Source organism: Chenopodium quinoa, unplaced genomic scaffold (genome assembly GCF_001683475.1).
Source record: "Chenopodium quinoa cultivar QQ74 unplaced genomic scaffold, ASM168347v1, whole genome shotgun sequence".
Lineage (NCBI taxonomy): Eukaryota > Viridiplantae > Streptophyta > Magnoliopsida > Caryophyllales > Amaranthaceae > Chenopodium > Chenopodium quinoa.
The window spans coordinates 195052-216397 of record NW_018744693.1 but is presented as its reverse complement, the minus strand read 5'-3'; the positions used below and the strand labels follow the sequence as shown (position 1 = coordinate 216397).

At 38.9% G+C, this 21346-nt stretch overlaps 4 protein-coding genes across 4 annotated transcripts; 2 read left to right on the top strand and 2 right to left on the bottom strand.

The window, feature by feature from the left end:
* Positions 1 to 340: 340 nt before the first annotated feature.
* On the bottom strand, positions 341 to 1372 carry LOC110702266. The gene is made up of 4 exons (XM_021879973.1): positions 1211 to 1372; positions 1064 to 1114; positions 843 to 989; positions 341 to 703 (listed from the first exon to the last, which is right to left on the bottom strand). Exons 1-4 carry the CDS (start codon positions 1370 to 1372, stop codon positions 341 to 343), a joined length of 723 nt encoding a protein of 240 aa, XP_021735665.1.
* Positions 1373 to 3984: 2612 nt separating this feature from the next.
* LOC110702265 lies at positions 3985 to 5694 on the top strand. Its single transcript, XM_021879972.1, has one exon. It carries the CDS (start codon positions 3985 to 3987, stop codon positions 5692 to 5694), a length of 1710 nt encoding a protein of 569 aa, XP_021735664.1.
* A 2160-nt stretch (positions 5695 to 7854) lies between these two features.
* Positions 7855 to 15567, bottom strand: LOC110702264 (the record flags this gene model as incomplete). The annotated part of the gene is made up of 7 exons (XM_021879971.1): positions 7855 to 8295; positions 8500 to 8646; positions 8777 to 8827; positions 8912 to 8992; positions 14668 to 14721; positions 15067 to 15312; positions 15427 to 15567. Coding segments are annotated over 7 exons (1083 nt in total), but the record flags the coding sequence as incomplete, so codon positions are not given.
* An 860-nt stretch (positions 15568 to 16427) lies between these two features.
* Positions 16428 to 16970, top strand: LOC110702263. The gene has a single exon (XM_021879970.1). The coding sequence runs from the start codon at positions 16428 to 16430 to the stop codon at positions 16968 to 16970; it is 543 nt and encodes a 180-aa protein (XP_021735662.1).
* Positions 16971 to 21346: the final 4376 nt, after the last annotated feature.

Sequence of the window (21346 nt, the reverse complement as noted above, 5' to 3'; positions counted from 1 at the left end):
GAGATTGAACGGTTACGTTTTATCTGTGATTTTTTTTGTTACTTCATTGCTTAAGTAGTTGTCAATTGCTTACAGCTATTACAGCTTGTTTGTATAGAGGTATTAGCAGAACTTGTCACGAAATATGTATCTGTACTAATATTCTAATACTAGGAACTCAATAGAGTATGAACTAGTATTGGCAAAGTCCATGAAATTTTAAATGAGCCTAGTTGTATCACTAATAAATTGACCAATTGAGATTTATATGACTATGCAGTATACATCGAAAATTCGAAAATACAACAATGTCTATGTCCTTGAGAGTCAATTCATTGAAAGAAAATGAGTTTCATGATAGTTAAGGCACACAATTTCCCGGTCTGCCAACAAACATATGGTTTTCATAGTCACCCCCAACATCTCCACCATATTTAGCCCTGTAACAATTTGGTTTAGTCATAATCTGTTTAAGGTCTGTTCCATTAAGAAAAAACTGTGGACCTATCACTCTCATCTTTGATATAAGGCAAGCTTTTGCATATCCTTCTTCTGGGAAATGACCACTTCCCATTGCTGGAGTAACCGCCGTTGTTGGGCTGTTAACTTCTCCTCCCCAACCAACTCTTGTTGCTCCTTCCGTTAAGGTACTAAACAGCTCCTTTGGAAAATATCCAACACCCTCAGTTCCAAAGGAAAGCCACCAGTTTTTCGTATCTTGGTCCTGTGTTAGTGAAAGCATCTCCAATAGTAAGTTACAAGTTATTGTAGCATTCTTATATGAATTTTTTTAAGCTACAACACTTTTAAGCTAACGACGTAGTAATTTGTAACACATTGTAAATCGATAGAAATACAAATACCTGTTGAATGGTGGTGGGTATAAAATAATGTTGACCCGAATAAATTGATATAGGATCAATTACTTGGCCAAGAGTAATTCTTTGACTAACTTGAACAAATCCTGGACACAATGCATTGTAACACCCTGTAGTCTTCCCAGTATCCTTCTGCACAACATATCATGTTACTTTGTAGTGTACTATGTATAGGGGTTTACAAAAAAAAAGATTGGAATACTTACGGTCCAATAGGCATAAAACCGAGAAGAGTTCTGTTTTAAATCTGAATTTACCTGAAATGTTTATTAAACAATATAATTGTGGTGAGCCGAACTTACAATAAGTTAATGCGAAGTATTTTTTGTTAGAAGGCAAGAAACATGTATTACCATCCAGCCTGCTTGAATGGCGTTACTAAGAGCACCATCATAACTTGCAACAAAAACAGAAGTATCTGAGAGTTGGTTTTCTAAAACTACAGGACTCCACACGTTGATATGACCAGAAACTCCTATGCTGTTGGTTGATGCTACAACAGTTGCAATCTGCATGGAAATTTTTTATCATTTATAAAAACGTATAGTAAATTAACCCCCTTCATTTTCGCTTGAATTATAGATTTAGTACATAAATAAGAAAACATATTTTATCCTATTAAATTTGCAAGAATAATTAACTAACGGGTAACAACATAAGTCTTTTTAGAGCTCTTAAACTCATCTAGCCTTTTTAAATTACGAGTAATTTTTAATCTAACATAAATGACTTATATTGTTACCCGTTAGTAAGAACACATGTCTAAACATGAATGAAGTTAGACTAAAAATAAGAAACCATTTAATCATGCTTATAACATAAATTAATTTTGTCGCCGCAGTCAGATAGAAACCTTTTAATCACACTTACATAGTGTCCGGGTATTGTATCAATGTTAGGGGTAACAAACTTGGAAGATTTGGTGGTTGAAATTGTCGTCCTTAACAAAGATAGGTTTTTTTTCCATTGCAAGGTCCTCTTCTTGGATCCTTTTGATAAGAACAGTTCCTCTAGGACATCTTGTACTTTTTGGTACAAGTTGTGAAGGCGTTAATATTGTATAAGAGCCAATAGTTGATGTAGTTTGCTTGGAGACCTTGAAATTAGGTTTCATCTGCATGTAAATTGAAGACTTTAGTTAATCTTAGGACTAAATTGTCAATCAAAATAAGCAAAGGCATGCATGAAATTCAGCATAAAAAATAAATAAGAAATGGACTGAACAAACCTGAATTGAGTGATTGTGTAGTAATGGATTGTCTAAAGCAAATTGCTTGTTTATCTCTACGCAATCCAGAATGTCACCATGCTTCGTCTGGTTGATGGAAAAAGAAGTACATATCATACATTACATGTATTGTTGCACCCAATCATTCATTTATTTAGCGTGTTGATTTATCTTGTTTTAAATAATTCTCTTCTAATTTTCATTAGACATCAATATATAATTTCTCGACTGTAAATTAAAGAATGTAATGTAGGATTTGAGGTTTACAAACCCGGAAACTCTTAATGGTTGGCTTGTTGATAAGCTCAAGTCGTTTTTTTACCATAGAATTCTCTTCTTGAAATAATAATGTTACTTCTATTGATTGTATCAAATTCATGCAAGATAGTAGAAGAACCAATAAAATCAATTGAATTTTCTCCATGTAGTTTCAAATCAACAACTACAATTCTACAATTCTACAAAATCAATTGAATTAATAGGTCTGTTATTCGTCGGCCTTACAGGATTGAAAATTGGTGTCTGGAGGCAAAAGAGGTTGTGGAGCTGATTTCTGCTACTTGCCTCGTCCATTTTTCGGGCTCACCCCAGTTTGCTTTATCTCGCCGCCTGTCGGTTATTCGGGATAAACTTCGATTCTGGTGCCTTTCTCATAGGGAATCTTGGGGAATTAATTGGAGGAAATTTTGTCATGATATTTCAGCTAATTCAATGTCTATAGATTCCCCCTTAGCTCGGCGTCTTTTTATCAATGCTCGTAATGAGAAAATGGAGGAAGCCCAAAAAGCTTATTTGTACTGGCGTCAACGTGCGAAGGTCAGATGGGATGCGTTGGGAGAATCGGGGTCAAAACTGTTGTTTTCGGTGGTCCAGGCAAGGAAACGTCGAAATTTGATTCATAGTCTTAAGGATGACTCAGGGGTTTGGATTTTGGATAGGGAAGAAGTACGGGCTATGATTCTGAAATTTTATTCTGATCTGTATACCCCTACTGAGGTTCCGGGTGATTTAGGTGAAATACATTGGGATACATTAGATCTTCCAGCCCTTTCTTCCGTTCAACAGGCGGCCTTGTTGTGTCCTTTTTCAGATGTGGAAATTATAAACGCAATGTTCGCTATTGCTGATGATAAGTCCCTGGGGCCGGATGGGTTTTCTTTTGCTTTTTTTAAAACCCATTGGCCTCTGCTAGGGAATCAAGTCATTTCGGCGGTTCAGTATTTTTTTGCGCATGGTTATATGTTGAAGGATTGGAATAGGACCTTCCTGGTGTTACTTCCTAAGGTTTCTCAGCCAGACACTGTGTCCCAATTTCGACCTATTGGATTATGCAATGTGATGTATAAGTGTATTGCCAAATGCATAACGGGTCGTCTACGTCAAATTTTGCCATCTTTGGTGTCATTGTTTCAAAATGCCTTTGTTCCAGGCCGTTTACTGTCGGATAATGCTTTGATGGCTCATGAGGTGCTTTCTTATATGAACTCTTCGAGAGCTCGCAAAACTTTCTATGCAGCTCTTAAATTGGATATGAACAAAGCTTATGATAGAGTGCGCTGGGATTTTCTGCTCCGGGTTCTCCGCGGTTTTGGTTTTCCGCCCTACTGGGTTCATATTATTGAGCAATGTGTTACTACGGTTACTTATCAGGTCTTGGTTAATGGTTCTCTTACTTCTGTCTTGGTTCCGAATTGTGGTCTCAGGCAAGGAGATCCTTTATCTCCGTATCTTTTCGTGCTATGTATGGAAGTCTTATCTGCCATGCTATGCAGAGCGGAGAAACAAGGTTTTGTGTCAGGTATTCGGATAGCTAGGGGAAGTCCTTCCATTTCGCATTAATTTTTTGCGGATGATTCTCTCTTATTCTTTAAGGTTTCGCCGCAAACCTGTGATAATATAATGGGACTTCTTCACCCTTTCTGTGCAGAATCAGGAGAGATGATTAATTTGCATAAGTCATTTGTTAAGTTTAGTCCGAATACTCCCCAAGATTATAATGAGGCCTTAGGTTGTAGTTTACGACTTCGGGTGGCCCCGTCCTTTGGTTCTTATCTGGGACTTCCAATGGATTTAGGGAGAAGTAAGGTGAATGATTTCGGGTTTTTGATTGATAAGGTGGCTGCTCTCTTGGCATCCTTTGCCTCTCTTCGTTTGTCGGCAGCAGCAAAGTTGATTATTATTAACTCGATATTGGTGGCATCCTTTAATCATGTTCTCTCGGTGTTCAAGATTCCGTCGACTATTTGTTCTCATATTGATAATTTGCTTGCTCGGTTTTGGTGGCGGTCTTCGGTGGGTTCCAAAGGCTTGGCTCTGCGTTCGGCATCCTTGCTCCATTTACCGAAGGGCCTAGGTGGTCTTGGGATTCGTAATATAGGGTGCTTTAATTCGGCGCTTTTGGCTCGTCAAGGTGACAGAATGTCTCATAACCCCCAGCTCTTGGTGTCCCGCCTCTTATTTTCCAAGTATCCGACTCGCCGATCTCGCCCGGAGCTTCGGATTCTTCGTTCTTCTTGGGGTTGTCGTAGTCTTCAGGTGGGCTTTTCAACGTTGGCTTCAGGAACTATGTGGAAGGTCGGGATTGGTTCCCAGGTTAGAATTCTGGCTGACACTTGGGTTCCGAATGGCCCTCCTACGCTTAGGGAGGGTGTTTCCGAGTCAAATCTTCCGAATCATGTTTCTTCACTTATTGATCCGCGTTCAAACGCGTGGGATACGGTTAAGGTCCATCGCATGTTTGATGCTGTTATGGCCGTCAGGATTTTAGCTCTTGAAAGGCCTTCTCAGCGAATGGATGATTTTTTTTACTGGAAACATACTAGGGATGGGATCTTTTTAACTAAATCGGCTTATACTTCTTTGGTTTGTGCTACTTCTCATCGTTCGGGGACGGATCTTGTGTTTCCCCAATGGTGGCGCAGGTTTTGGGGTCTTCCACTCCTCCCGAAATGGAAGGTTTTTGGTTGGAAGTTGCTTCGCAATGCTCTTCCAGTGGCCGCTGTTCTTATTCAAAGGGGTATTTCAGTTGATCCTTTGTGTTCGTTTTGCCATGTGGAGGAGGAAACGGTGGGTCACCTTTTTCGTGATTGCGAGGTGGTCAAGCACCTCTTTCTACGTAGTTCATTGGCCTTTAGTTTGCATGATTTGTCAGCACAATCCTTTCAGATTTGGTTGGTCGATGTGATCTCGACTTTTTCTTCTTCTAAGGACTGGAATAGCTTGACATCTTTGTTTGCTTTGTTATGGGTTATTTGGATTTCTATAAACAATTTCCGATTTCGTTGGCAGTCCTTGGTTTCTGAGGATGTTTTGGTCCTGGCTTCTAGTTGGGTTATCAGATGTCAGGAAGCCCAACGGTTTGTTGTAGCCATCAATAGGCCTTTGACTAGGATTCCTTCGGGCCTGTTTGGTTCTACTTTTTTGCTTTCAGGGGATTCTTCAAGGTCTTTGGAGTTCTGTGTCATCTTAGATAGTTCGTGGTCAGTTAGGGATAATACTGCCGGAGTGGGTTGGGTTTTTCGGACTCCCGACTCTTCTCTTTTTCTGGGAGGAGGTGCTCGTGCTACTTGTGCTTCTTCGGCTATTCATGCTGAGTTGCTGGCTTGTTAATGGGGGTTGCGTAATGCATTCAGGAGGGGCTATCGACGGGTGCTTATTTATACGGATTGTGTGGTCTTATGCCAGGTTGCTGCTGGTCAGAGTCGGGTTGATATTTCGTTTCTTTGGCTTCTTCAGGATCTACTATCCTTATTGTCCTCATTTGAGGTTTATAGGATTCAGAAAGTGCCCAGGCTTTGGGTTGCTCCGGCTCATTGGTTGGCAGGGAAGGCTAGGTGTCGGGAGCTTCTTATTTGGTCTTTTTAGTTTGTTTTTCTGTTGTTTGTTTTCTTGCTAGTTCTCACTGTCAAAAAAAAATGTAAAATATGAACATATAACATACGTAGAACATATGGTTATATATATATGGTCCAATATAATCCATCATAAATGCTTCGAAATCTTTGTTGATTGTTGCCAATGAATTTGACTAGCATATATAATCTCTTTCCTTTAACTATGTTTTGTCTTTTTGTGTGGTAATTAAAAATAATACCCTTTTTATTATTTTACTCAATTTTGAAATAAAAGACATGCTACTTTTTTTTAATTAGCAACTAGTTTTTGGATTTGGGTGATGCCTCGAGTTATTACATACTTCGTATATTAAAATAATTGTGAAAGGTATTAGAGATACATATTAAGACATGTATTACATTTTTTTTTTATTTTTTTTTATTTTTTTTTTTCTGTTCTTCTTACAAACCTTGAGATCAAGAGTTCGAATCTTATACAAGGCATGTGTATAATTTTTTTAATTAATGTGTAATAACATGAATAATACCCAATAAAGAAAGATAGGAAAGTGACACATGGCATGTAGACTTGATTCGAAATGTTTTGGAGAATGCCATGTGGTATGTGGACTTGATTCAAAATGTCTTTTAATACATAGTATAGACTTAAATTAACATGCATGGGGTTTTATGTGATTGAATTGAATTTGTTCAAATGTTAGATGCACCGTGTTTATGTTGTTCTTTTCGCAAAGAGGTGTGTCATAATAAATATTTAATGTTCCTTCTCAATGGTTTGCTACTAACTTAATTGGCCACAAGTAGAGATGTCAGTTTCTGACCCAAACCGTTAAACCCGACTGTTTCAAACCGATCCGAAAAGGAACTGAACTGTTTAAAACCCGTTTTTTGGAAACCGAAAACTGACCCGACCCAATTTTTTCCAACTCGAAACTGAACTGAACCGAATTTGTGCGAACCGTTTCTAACCTGACCCGTTATCAAACCAAACCGTTACAACCCGAAACTGAAAGCAACCCAAACCGATTACGCCTAAACCTGATACTAACCCGACCCATTTTAAACCGAAAACCATTAAAACCCGATAAAAATCCAATAAACCTAAATCGTTCCAACCCGTAACCCGTTGTGACCAAACCGGTTATAACCCGTAACCCGTTGTAACCGAACCGTTTACGACCTGTAACTCGTTGAGACCAAACCATTTACACCCGTAACCCGTTATTACAACCTGTTACCCAATATGTTTATGATCTAATCTGTTTCAACCCACTACTCGATAATCCCAACTTATTTATGACTTGACTTGATTATAACATGACCCGTTCCTACCCGTTATCTGACTAATTCGACTCGATAATCATCCGACTCAATTTTAACCCGATATGATTTGTAGAATAAACCCGCTTCAAATTGGGTAAACTCGTTTTCAAACCAACCAAGTTCAATCTAAATCGATTATAAACTGAAACAATAATGATTGGACCCGATTTCACCCGATCTGTTTTGAACCGAAACCCATTTTCGAACCGAGCCAGTTTAACCCAAACTGATTATGACCCGAACCAATTACGACCCATCCTCATTAAGGCCCGAACTGTTTTTAACCGAAACCCACATTAAATGGGCTAAACCCTTCAAACCGACCCGGTTCAACCCAAATTGATTATGATCCGAACCTACTAGAACCCGACCCGATATGGACCCGATCCGAATAGAAACTGCAATTTAAAAATCCAAACCAAACTGACCCGATAATTTTCAAAACCGACCCAAACCGACCCGCTAATTATTTCAACCCGTTATAAACCGACCCGCTAATTATTTACATTGTTCATGTACTACTATTGGCAAAGTCCATGAAATTCAATTATGTGTGTACCTAGTTTAATCACTCATTAACCAATTACCCCGAAAAATACGATAACTCTATGTTCATACAATCAATTCATCAATTGAAAGATGAGTTTCATGACACAATTTGCACAATAACTCAAGCATTACAATTTGCAGGTCCACCAACAAACATATGATTATCAAAGTCACCTCCAACATTTCCTCCATAAAGAGCTCTGTAACAATCTGCTTTAGTTATAGTCTGTCTAAGGTCTGTTCCATTAGGAAAATATTGTGGACCTATCACTTGCATCTTTGATATAAGGCAAGCTTTTGAATATCCGTCTTCTGGGAAGTTACCACTTCCCATCGCCGGAGAGGTAGCCGTCGTTGGGGTGTAAACTTCTCCTCCCCACCCTGCTCTTGTTGCACCATTCGCTAAGGTACTAAACAGCTCCTTCGGAAAGTATCCTAAAGGCTCGGTTTCAAAGATAAGCCACCAGTTTTTCGTAACTTGGTCCTGTGTCAATAAGAGCATCTCCAATAGTAAATTATAAGATACTGTACTGTACTTGTCGTATGACTCGTATCAATTTTTAAAAGTACGATACTTTTTAGTTTTTAGGTAGTTAGAAAGTATTACGATATGATGATTATGTGTAACACATTGAAACTCGCCAAAAAATATATTTATTAACTTATTGAAGACTAGAAGTATAAGTACCTGTTGAATGGTAGTATTTGTAAAAACTTGATGACCCCAATAAGTTGATATAGGATCTATAACTTGGCCAAGAGTAACGCTTTGACTAACTTGTACAAATCCTGGACACAATGCATTGTAACACCCTGTGATCTTCCCTGTATCCCTCTACATATGTTTCAAAAAATATCATTAATTTCGGATTTTACTTATTTTATTTAATATAAGGTGCAACACCTCATATTACATTATACGGAGTAATGTTTAAGGATTAAATAAAGATTATAAGAATACTTACGGTCCAATAAGAGTATAACCGAGTAGAATTCTGGTATAAATATGAATATACCTAAAATGGTATAAACAATTGTAGTGATGAGCCAAACTTATAACAACTTATGTATGAAGGTGAAGGCAAAAAATTATGTATTACCGCCCAGCCAGCTTGAATAGCGTTGGTAACGTCACCATCATCACTTGCAACAAAAAACAGAGGTGTCTGAGAGTTGATTTTCTATAACTACAGGACTCCACACGTTGATAAGTGTTGATAAGTATTAGGTGACTCGTACTTCGTTGCTTTGTCCGCCCGATCGGGCGGACATTACCCGGTCTGACCGGGCGGAAGAAGAAGAGGTGCCTGGCAAATTCGTTGAAGAAGCTGCTCTCGCGCGCCCGACCGGGCGAGCTTTCGCCCGACCGGGCGAGCCTTCGCCCGATCGGGCGGACATTGCCCGATCGGGCCGGGCGGAAGGGGTTTTTTGGAGTACTTCGGTTGTTGGAAAAGACGTGTTCTCGCGCCCGATCGGGCGGGCCTTCGCCCGACCGGGCGATCTGGGTTTTTTTCAGCGATTACGAATTTAATATTTATCATATTGTGATATTGTAACCTAAGTATATCTTAATTAGGAATCACTACTATATAAACTTCCTATTATCATTATTAGGGAAACGGAGAGAGAAACACAAGAGAGAGAATACTTTGAGTGATTAAGTTCTTCATTGTAATCTTTGTAATCTTTGCCAGTTTATAGTGAAATCATTCGATCTCGGTGCCCGTGGACGTAGCTATCACATCGATAGTGAACCACGTAAATTCTTGGTGTTGTTCTTATTGTTTGCATTGAATTTCTTTATTGTTTTCTTGTTTGTTTACGACCTTTGCTTCCGCTGTCGCACAACAATTGGTATCAAGAGCTCAGGTTCAATCCTTGGAGAGTTTCTTGAAGATAACAATGGCAGGAGATTCAACAATAAGAATTGAGAAGTTTACCGGGAAAAATAGTTTCGGGCTATGGCAAATTAAGATGAAGGCTCTGTTAAAACAACAGCAGATATGGCGTCCGTTGGCTCCAAAGAGTACTACTTCGGAGTCAGGAGACGGACCGACTGACTCGCAGTTAGAAGTTATGGAAGAGAAGGCACACTCTACCATATTACTTAGTCTTGATGATCAAATCATCACGGAGGTGGCTGATCAGGAAACGGCGGCTGGATTGTGGCTGAAGCTGGAGTCATTGTATATGACTAAGTCGTTGACCAACAAATTATTACTGAAACAGCGGTTGTTTAGCCTCCGGATGCAGTCAGGTACTTCCTTACGGGAACATCTAGAAAAACTTAACTCTATTTTGCTTGATTTACGTAATTTAGATGTTAAAATTGATGATGAGGATGCTGCGTTGATTTTACTTGTATCTCTACCGTCTAGCTTTGAGAATTTTGTAGAGTCTTTTGTTGTTGGTAAGGATTCTATAACCTTAGAAGAAGTGAAGGCAGCACTTCATACTAGGGAACTCAGAATGAAAGCTACGAGTGATAATGGGGATAATGGTAGTGGGTTATTTGTTAAGTCCGGAAAGTCTAAAAAGAATAAGGGGTTTAACAAGGGGAACAATGCTGGGTCGGGTGCTGGAAACGGCAAGGATGGATCTAGTAAAACTACTACTAAAACATGTTATTACTGTAAAGAACCGGGTCACTTTAGGAATAATTGTCCGGTGAGGAAAAACAAGTCCCAGGCTGCTGTAGTTGAAGAGAAACCGAATGAGAGCTATAATTCAGAGGAAGATTTAGCATTAGTCAGTTCTGCTAGGTCTGATGATTTATCTGATAACTGGGTTCTAGATTCGGGGTGTTCGTTCCATATGTGTCCACGTCGAGATTGGTTTGATACATATGAACCTCGCAATGGGGGTATGGTTATAGTCGGTAACAATGCTCCATGTAAGGTCACAGGTATTGGTTCCATGAGGTTGAGGACTGTTGATGGGCGGAGGTTAACTTTGACTAATGTACGGCATGTTCCTGCTTTAGGAAAGAATCTGATTTCATTGGGTACCCTGGATGAATTGGGGTACAATGGTGTGTTTTCAGATGGGGAGTTGTGTATTTTCAGAGGTTCTGAGTTGGTACTTAAGGGTATCAAAAGGAACACCCTCTATGTTTTTGAGGGTGTTACACTGCCTAGTTCTGCGGTTTGCGCATCTGTATCTCACCAGGAGATGACTAAGATTTGGCACATGAGGCTTGGTCATATGGGGGAGAAGGGGATGCAGCTATTGTCCAAGAGGGGTCTTCTATCCGGGGTCAAGGTTGCCAACCTTGAATTTTGTGAGCATTGTGTGTTTGGTAAGAAACACAAGTCAAAGTTCAGCAAGGGTGCTCACATTACTGATGCAGTGCTCGATTACATCCATTCAGATTGCTGGGGTCCATCTAGAGTTGAAGGTATGGGAGGTTACCACTATTTTGTGTCATTTGTTGATGACAAGTCCCGATACACATGGCTTAGGTTGCTTAAGTCAAAGGATGAGGCCTTCAAAGTTTTCAAGCAATGGAAAGCTTTGGTGGAAAATCGACAAGGAAGGAAGATCAAGAAGCTACGAACGGACAATGGGCTAGAGTTTTGCAAAGACGAGTTTAATCAGTTCTGTGCAGATGAGGGTATAGGTCGGCATCATACTGTCAGGAAGACACCACAGCAGAACGGTGTAGCAGAACGGGTTAATCAGACACTGCTAGAGAGAGTCCGATGCATGCTCTCTAATGCAGGGCTTGGGAGGAGGTACTGGAGTGAAGCTGTGTTAACAGCTTGTTATGTCATTAATAGGGGTCCTCATTCTGGAATTGATTCCAAAATTCCGTTTGAGATCTGGAGTGGTAAGTTGCCTAATTTTTCGAATTTGAAGATTTTTGGTTGTGTTGCTTATTATCATGTTATTGAGGGTAAGCTGGATCCACGAGCCAAGAAGGGGTGTTTTGTTGGGTACGGGGATGGTGTGAAGGGGTTTAGAATTTTTTCACCTTCGGAGGGTCGGGTCATTCTTAGTAGGGATGTTACTTTCGATGAAAACACCATGTATTCAATTAAAAATGCAGAGATTTCAGATTTGAGAAGGGAAGGAGACAATTTATTACAGACAGATGGGGTACTTGAGGTACATCAGTCTACCATTGCTGATTTACCTCGGGTACAATATATTGATGATGATGCTGATGTTCCAGTGCCGGGTACTCCTGAACCTGAGATTACTCCTACTCATTCTAACTCTGGGGATGAGGTGGAGCAATCTAATCAGGGGTCATCTAGTCAACCTGACACCATTCTTGAGATGCCTAAACGAGTTATCAAGAAGCCTGTTAGATTGATTGAAGAGATGGAGGGAAGAAATTGCTGTGTTGATGCGATGACAGGTTATGCATTGAGTGTAGCTGATGATGTAGAGTCATTTGAACCTGCCACATATAAACAAGCAATTGGTTGTAGTGAGTCTGCGCAATGGCTTGCCGCAATGGGTGAAGAGATGCAGTCTCTTTACAAGAACAGAGTGTGGGAACTGGTAAAGGTACCGGAAGGGAGGAAGCTTGTGGGTTGTAAATGGATTTACAAGAAGAAAGAAGGGTTGTCGGAAACTGAGCAAATACGTTTTAAGGCTAGGCTAGTTGCTAAGGGGTTCAGTCAGGTAGAAGGGGTTGATTTTGTTGAGATATTCTCACCTGTGGTTCGACATACTTCTATCCGTGTGTTATTGTCAATTGTAGCACATTTTGATCTTGAGCTGGAGCAGTTGGATGTTAAAACGGCTTTCCTTCATGGCGATTTGGAGGAGGAGATTCTGATGAAGCAGCCCGAAGGATTCGAAGTTCCTGGAAAGGAACACTATGCCTGCAGATTGCTAAAGTCATTGTATGGACTTAAGCAATCCCCCCGACAGTGGTACAAAAGGTTTGATTCTTTTATGGTTTCACAAGGTTTTGACAGGAATTCATATGATTGCTGTGTGTATCATAGTAAGCTGGATAATGGTTCCATGATTTATCTTTTGTTATATGTTGATGACATGTTGGTTGCCACAAAGAATAAATCTGATATTGCTAGATTAAAGGAGATGCTTAACTCGGAGTTTGACATGAAAGACTTGGGTGCAGCTAGGAAGATTTTGGGTATGGAGATCTACAGGGATCGGGCTAGAGGTAAGCTTTTCTTGACTCAGAAAAGCTACATTGAAAAGATTTTGTCTCGTTTTGGGATGGAAAAATCGAAGCCTATAAGTACGCCAACTACTGTTAGTTGTAAGTTGTCTTTGTCTATGTCACCTCAATCAGAGGAGGAGTTGTCTTATATGTCTAGAGTTCCATATGCAAATGCGGTTGGTTGTTTGATGTATGCTATGGTCTGTACTAGGCCGGATATTGCGCATGCCGTGAGTGTTGTAAGCAGGTTTATGGCTCGACCTGGGAGGGAACACTGGCAAGGGGTGAAAAGGATTTTTCGCTACCTGAGAGGGACAGCTGATATTGGTCTTGTGTACGGGAATGATAAGGAATGCTTGGTCACTGGGTACAGTGATTCTGATTATGCAGCTGATGTGGATACCAGGAGGTCTGTGACTGGTTATGTGTTCACTTTGGGTGGTTCTGTGGTTAGTTGGAAGTCTACATTGCAGTCATCAGTTACGTTGTCAACTACTGAAGCTGAGTATATGGCTTTAACTTCTGCAGCTAAGGAGTCTATTTGGCTCAAAGGCCTAGTAGGTGAACTGGGTATTGCACAGGATTTTGCTACAGTGTATTGTGATAGTCTAAGTGCGATTTGCTTAGCTAAAGATCAAGTACACCATGATCGGACGAAGCACATTGATGTCAGGTATCATTTCTTACGTACTGACAAGAGGATTAAGGTGAAGAAGATTGGGACTGCTGACAACCCGGCTGATTTCTTCACTAAGCCTGTTCCGTTTAGCAAGTTTAAACATTGCTTAGACTTGTTAAATATTGATTACTACGTGATGTAGTAGGCCCTGAGGGGCGAAGTTGGGGAGCTCCTGGTGTAGGTGTGTTGGCCTTAAGGTGGAGCTTGCCCGGGGCTTGTGATGCAGGTGGAGCATTATGAGTTGTTATACTTGGAGACGAGTATGTGATGGGTCTTGGTTGAAGACTTATCGGGATGTATGGCTTATGCATGAGTCTTGCATCGGGTTTGGCTTGAGATGTTTTTCACTATGTCTTGATGGGGTCGTTTGCTGACTACGAGTTCTCGTCAAGGTGGAGATTGTTGATAAGTATTAGGTGACTCGTACTTCGTTGCTTTGTCCGCCCGATCGGGCGGACATTACCCGGTCTGACCGGGCGGAAGAAGAAGAGGTGCCTGGCAAATTCGTTGAAGAAGCTGCTCTCGCGCGCCCGACCGGGCGAGCTTTCGCCCGACCGGGCGAGCCTTCGCCCGATCGGGCGGACATTGCCCGATCGGGCCGGGCGGAAGGGGTTTTTTGGAGTACTTCGGTTGTTGGAAAAGACGTGTTCTCGCGCCCGATCGGGCGGGCCTTCGCCCGACCGGGCGATCTGGGTTTTTTTCAGCGATTACGAATTTAATATTTATCATATTGTGATATTGTAACCTAAGTATATCTTAATTAGGAATCACTACTATATAAACTTCCTATTATCATTATTAGGGAAACGGAGAGAGAAACACAAGAGAGAGAATACTTTGAGTGATTAAGTTCTTCATTGTAATCTTTGTAATCTTTGCCAGTTTATAGTGAAATCATTCGATCTCGGTGCCCGTGGACGTAGCTATCACATCGATAGTGAACCACGTAAATTCTTGGTGTTGTTCTTATTGTTTGCATTGAATTTCTTTATTGTTTTCTTGTTTGTTTACGACCTTTGCTTCCGCTGTCGCACAACAATAAGTCCATATACTCCAACGTTGTTGGTTGATGCTACAATAGTTGCAATCTACATAGAAAATAACAAACCCATTTTTTAAATATTTTTTGATGATTTGATTGATCAATTTCGCGTAAATTATTCCAAAATAAATAAAATAAAATAAAATAAAAACACATAAAATTTTGCTACAGACTTTTCTTAGCATGATAATTGATTAAATAATACGAGGATATGAAGCATATTACATTATAGTTGTAAAAATGGATTCATGGTAAATTATAAAACTATTTTTTTTATTATTATTATTATCCTATTAAAAAAAAAAAAACTTATGGCTGATGTCTAAGAATATGTTTTATACTCTTATCATATTCTCAATTAACCATACATTTAATTAAAATTAATACTTACGTAGTGTCCAGGTACTGAATCAATGTTAGGAGTTATAGACTCGGTTAATTTGGTGGTTGAAATTGTCGTCTTAAATGATGATGAGAATTTCTCCAATGCAAGGTCCTCTTCTCGAATTCTTTTGATAAGAACAGTTCCTCTAGGACATCTTGTACTTTTCGGTACAAGTTGTGGAGGCGATAAAGATATTGTATAAGAGCCAATAGTTGATGTAGTTTGCTTGGAGATCTTGAAATTAGGTTTCATCTGCATGTAAATTGAAGACTTTAGTTAATCTTAGGACTAAATTGTCAATCTAAATAAACAAAGGCATGCATAAAATTCAGCATGAAAAATAAATAACAAATGGACTGAACAAACCTGAATTGAGTGATTGTGTAGTAATGGATTGTCTAATGCAAATTGCTTGTTTATCTCCACGCAATCCAGAATTTCACCATCCTTTGTCTGATTAATAGAAAATGTAAAAAAAAATATAATAAATAAATATAAATAAATAAATTACATGATCACACATTACATGTTGTTGAGTAATGCTCTAAGTCAGCAAAAAGTCAAAGTTGTTACAACAACTTTTGCCACGTCAGAATGCAGTTGGAAGGGTAACAAAAGTTTGTTACAAGTTTTCCACCTCAGCTTATTTTAATAAATGCTAGCTATAAATAGCTATGCAACTTGTAGTGCTATTCATTCATTCATTTTCAACTCTCTTAAATTCTCTCTGTAATTTTCCTTTCTTTAGTTTTTCTTCTTCTTTCTTATTCTGTAAGAAACTTTTTCCTCCATTAATAAGAAACTTAGTTCTAGGTCCTGAGCTGAACTTCTACGGACGCAGCAGTGATGGTAGAAAATCAAGGTGTCCTGTTCTACTGTTTTACTTAGTTCTATTCTGCTACTTAGTTCTTGTTGCGAATTTAACATGGTATCAGAGCGGGTTTTCCGAGTACGATTCTGATAATTTTTCTCTTGATTTCTGCATATTTTATGGAGTTTTGGAGTTCGAATTGAAGGTTTCTGGAAGTTGATTGAATTTTCTTGGATTTCTTTGCTTGAAGCTGTTTTTGGAATTACATTTGGTGCTTTTTACGAATTATTCTGAAGTTTTGTGGTGTTGAGATTGTTGCGATTGCGTTTTATTTGCTGCTTAAGAATTTGTTCAAAGGTTGATTACTGGATTCTTGATTTGTTTGAAGTTTTGGTATATTTTCGCAATCTGAGCCGTGTTCTGGATTAATTTTTTGGAGGATTGAAAGTTGTTTCTGATTTGCTGGATTTGTGAATCATTTTTTTCGGATTAATTGAGATATATAGAATTTCTTGTGAAGTAATCAAGTTGATTTGTGGAATTTGATATCTGAATTATGGCTGCTTATGAAGGCAATAGAGTTGTTGAATTGACACAAGATCCTAGCACAGTATATTACATTCATCCATCTGATAACAACAATTACAAGTTCATTAATGATGTTTTTGATGGAGAGAATTACAGTTCCTGGAAGAGGTCTATGATTATAGGTCTGTCTACTAAGAATAAGATGAGTTTCATTGATGGAACTCTACCTAAGCCTCAATCAACAGATGTTACTTATAAGGCTTGGATAAGATGCAACGATTTGGTTGTTGGTTGGATTCTAGGAGTTCTTGGTCCTATAACTAAGAAGTCAGTGTTCTTTTATAAGACAGCTAGAGATATGTGGCAGGATCTTGAGGAACGCTATGGTCATGTTTCTTCTGCACAACTATATGCATTGCAAGAAGAGATAAATGAGGTCAAGCAAGATTCTGATGAAATAGCAGAGTATTTTGCTAAGCTAAAAGTTCTTTGGGATGAAAGCCCTATGCCTGTGTGTGAGTGTAATGGTTGTAGGTGTAACCTTACTACTAAATTCTTGAAGATACAGTAGGATCAAAGGTTGATTAGGTTCCTTATGAAGCTTAAAGATGGGTGTAGACACCCATTTGTGTCTCCCCAAAACCAAACCCGGTGATGAGTACCTTTCACGTCGAATCATAATCGAATGAAACGAAAGTGTGGAAAGGTCTAGTGTTGCGGAAAGTTTTTATTTCTTTTCTCTTCTCCCTGTTTTTTGAAAACTTTATTTTAAGAAAACAGCCAATCAAGTTTGGTTGGTCCATGATATGGGTCTAATAGTGGTGTAGTTGGATGGGGCTTGCAAAGACCTTTCCAACGATATATTATAAGCCCAATTCCGATGAATATTGAGGAATTTATGGCCAATTTACTAAACTGGGCCCGGTTTGAGCTTTAAGTACGGCCTAATGATCTAGGGGAGGGCCTAATATAATTTATCATTCCTAATGAAATTAGGAATGGTTTTATTCTTCTAGAACATTCTAGCAGGTTCTTATCATTCCTAATTCAATTAGGACTCTTCAGAGTTTTAGTCAAGATCAAATAGCATTTTCGATTGAAATTATATTATTTTATCTTCCAGTACGGGAAATTTATCAGATTTTCGAAAACGCGTTGAAAATCAGTTTGGCTTCCAACCCAAGCCTTGGCGCCTGGAACCAGGATTGGCGCCAGGCGCTAGCCATTGAACCTGGCGCCAATTAGCCAGGGCTGGCGCCAAGGTGGTTTTGTGGACTTCAGACTCTGTTTTGATAAATTATCTTTTTTGGATGATTTTCTCTATAAATATCGTATTAAAAACTCCGTTTTCATTCATCAACAAGCATCAACCACTCATCACCAAGAATCATCAATTCTCTTCTTCATTCATCAACTCTCCTCATTCACAAATCATTCACCAATATTCATCTCTTTCATTCATCTCTATTATTTATTCTTTTCTTAAATTCTTTCTTTCAAATACAAAATTCCGCATTCATTAGATCTTGATACACTTAGCCATATTCGAAGTTGCCTTCGCCCTAGACGTGAAAGGTTTTAATTTCTGAGGGTTTGGTCCCAAATCTCTCTTTCAATTATTTAATTTAATTGCTTTGATTATTATTTTCCTTGAAGTTACTAACGTGTGTAATTTGTTATTAGAAAGAGATACAAGGCATCCAAGTAAGTACTTTAATGGTTTAATTGATATTATGATGTAGAAATCATGCTTAGGTTGTTATTATGATTCCTAATGTTATGTTAGGGCGTTTTGATCTTCCTAGTATCATGTCTAGGGTAACTTTAATATTAAATATGATCGCTATGATGCCTACTATTCTTCCTAATATTTATGATTGTTAGTATCATGTTAGGGTTAAAGATTTGATTTTTATTGCTTAGTGACATGCTAGGGTTTGTTATTAATCTTGTTAGTATCATGCCTAGGATCTTGCTATTTTTATTATGCTTTAATATTAACATGAATATGATTATGATTATAATTGTTATAATGATTATGAATATTATTATTTTGATGATTATTTTATTTATGATAATTATTTCAATTATTATTAATAGGATGATTATTTTCTTTTATGATTATTATCATGATTATTTCAATTATAATTTATTTTTATAATGATTATTTATTATGTTGCTTGATGCTTATTCTTTATTGCTTGATCACCTTTTATGCATGTTTAAAGGGAATTTGTACTTATAATCACGCTTAATAAGATAATTAATAATCTTGTTAGGGTTAATTGTGATTATAATTCAAGTGATCGCCAATAATAGATTTATTTGTGCATTAAATTCAACCAACATAGATAAACAGGTTTAGGTTTAACCTATTGATTGCATGTTAATCAGAAAGCGCACATGAATACGAGCAGAATAAATAAAGTAGAGGCCTATTATTAGGGCAAGTTCAATCTCTTTTAGGTTGGATTTGTACCATCATCCCCAAACCCTTATTTGGTTCATGACCTTATGGAGTTGACGATCTCTTGGATCGTTAAGGGGTGTAACCTTCACCTCGTGAACGGTTTACAAGTTCCTTAAAAACTTGTTGGCGACTCTTTTGCTCTATCTTCTTCCCTTTTGGACGCCACCATACTTTAGTGTATGATCACAGTGGGGTTCAAGCTAGTGGGATTTTAAAGGCTTGAAATTATTCCCTACAGTTTTTGGCGACTCCACTGGGGAGGATTTCTATTTTAATTCCTGAATTTGTTTCGGCAATGATCTAGAATGAGTGGATGAGACTCGAAAAGTTCTAAGTATTTCATGTGCGTAATTTTGATTAACATTATTGTCATATGCATAAAAAAGTTCTCATTAGAAATACCATCCGTAATGAGTAAAAAACATAGGATTTTACACGTAGGAAATTTGAGAAATGTCTTTCACAACTAGGACTGAAATAACACCGCGCGAAACTGGAAGATTTTATCGAGCACAGAAAGCTGCTGAGGCATGTGGAAAGTAGCGTCAGGGGCCAGAGAGCTTGGCGCCAAACTTTTAGCCGTAGCGCCAGACGCCAGTATTGGCGCCAGGCGCTACAGTTAAAAGTTGGCGCCAGTCTCTGTTTGCTGGCGCCAATTTCCCCCAATACCGAGCCAGAAATATGCGTTCTAATTTAGACCGGTTTTTCGTATTGTTTGCTCGATCCTACTTTCTGATTGAATTTTTTCTCACTTTTCTGAAACCCATATGTGTTCTACATATGGACATAACCTTCTGGGAATTCATGCTCTATCTACCCGATTGAACGCTCCTGGAAACAAAGGGTACATCTGAGAGGTTGAATTCACCAAACCATGGAAGTGAATTTTTTCTAAAAACTTGCGGTGTCCTATCCACACGCTTTAACCCTTCACGGTTAGGCTTCTACGCGGTGCATCTGGACAATTAACCATGGACCCTGTTTGACTAAACCATATCCCGAACTTTAGAGAACTAGAGCCATGGTTAGGTTGCGAACTCATTGCATCATATTGTGCCTACTTGACTAATTGCGCATTATTTGTCGTGCATATATATCCTATGCTCCTCTTAACCGTTTGTTGATTTGTGTTGAGATTATAATTAATGACTTAAAGAACTTTGCCTAATTAATTAATTAATTTGAGTCAATAAAGTTTTTTCTTCTTTTAATCGGAATTGACCTAGTATGACTTCAAGCATACCCTAGTTGACTAATAATACCGAAAACAGTCCCAGACCGAGGCTCCAATATTGGTGCCAAAAACTGAGCTGTAGCGCCACTGTATGGTGTGTAGCGTTAGACATTTACTAAAAATTCTGGCGCCAATAACCATATTGTGACGCCAGTCATGTCGCTTGGCCGACAGTTCGGATTATTTGTCGAGTCATCACCTAGGGTCTAATTAACCAGTTTGCTAATTAATTCGGTTAATTTTCTCTGTCAATAACACCTTGTCAAGTCATTAATCGAGTCTTGGTCACATAGTCTAGCCATATGGTCATGACACGAGTCTTAACATGTCACCTACACTCACTAGTCTTAGCACACACTTTGAGTACACATCACCATGGCCATGTCTTAGGTTCATGCATGAGTCAGTCTTTTCCGTCATTTGAGTTAGGGGGTACATTTTATTCCTAGTTCTTCATATCCCTCCACCTCCATCTTTCTTCTTCATATTCTATTCCAATCTTTCTTCACTTCCTCCATCCATTACATGTTGAATAAAGTTTGAGTCAAAGAATTAACAATAAGTATCCCCAAATTCCTTTCCCACAGTACTTGGTCGAGGAGAGAAGGGCGATTAATCAAGGACAACACCTTTGTTCAAGTCTTACTTTTTGATAAACCGATTCGTCAAAAGAGAAAGGCTAAGTTATGAGTGACATTTATGTTACCCTTAGGGGTAGTGTATTGGTCTCTTTTCTCCTGTTTTTCTTAGGTTTTCTACCTCTTTTCTCCTCTTATGGCTTCCTTTTCTTTTATGGATGAAAAGTATGCTTATTTGCGCTTGTTTTGATAATCTTTATGCATAATTTTATCATCCCCATGCTCTCGTGATCTTTGCTATCTTTTGTAGGTTCCATGACGGTCCTAAGCACGGTAGGAGGCCCCTTGGCCAAGTATGGAGGCATGGACAAAGACAAGAGGAGAAAAAGGGAAGAAGAGGAAGCAAGAAGAGGAAGTTCAAGAGGAGGTGTGGCCGAACCTCTAAGAGGTTCGTTCGAACCAAGGTGTGGTCAAACTTTTGAATAGTTCGACCGAACCTCCAAGGCAGTTTCAACCAAGTTTTCAGCATGTTTACAGGAGGGGTCGAACCAGGAAAGTTCGACCAAACAAGGATCAGGGAGGTTCGACTGAACCTACCCTGAGTTCGGCCGAACCTACCTTGAGTCCGACCGAACCTACCCAGAGTTCGGTCGGACCTTTTCCCG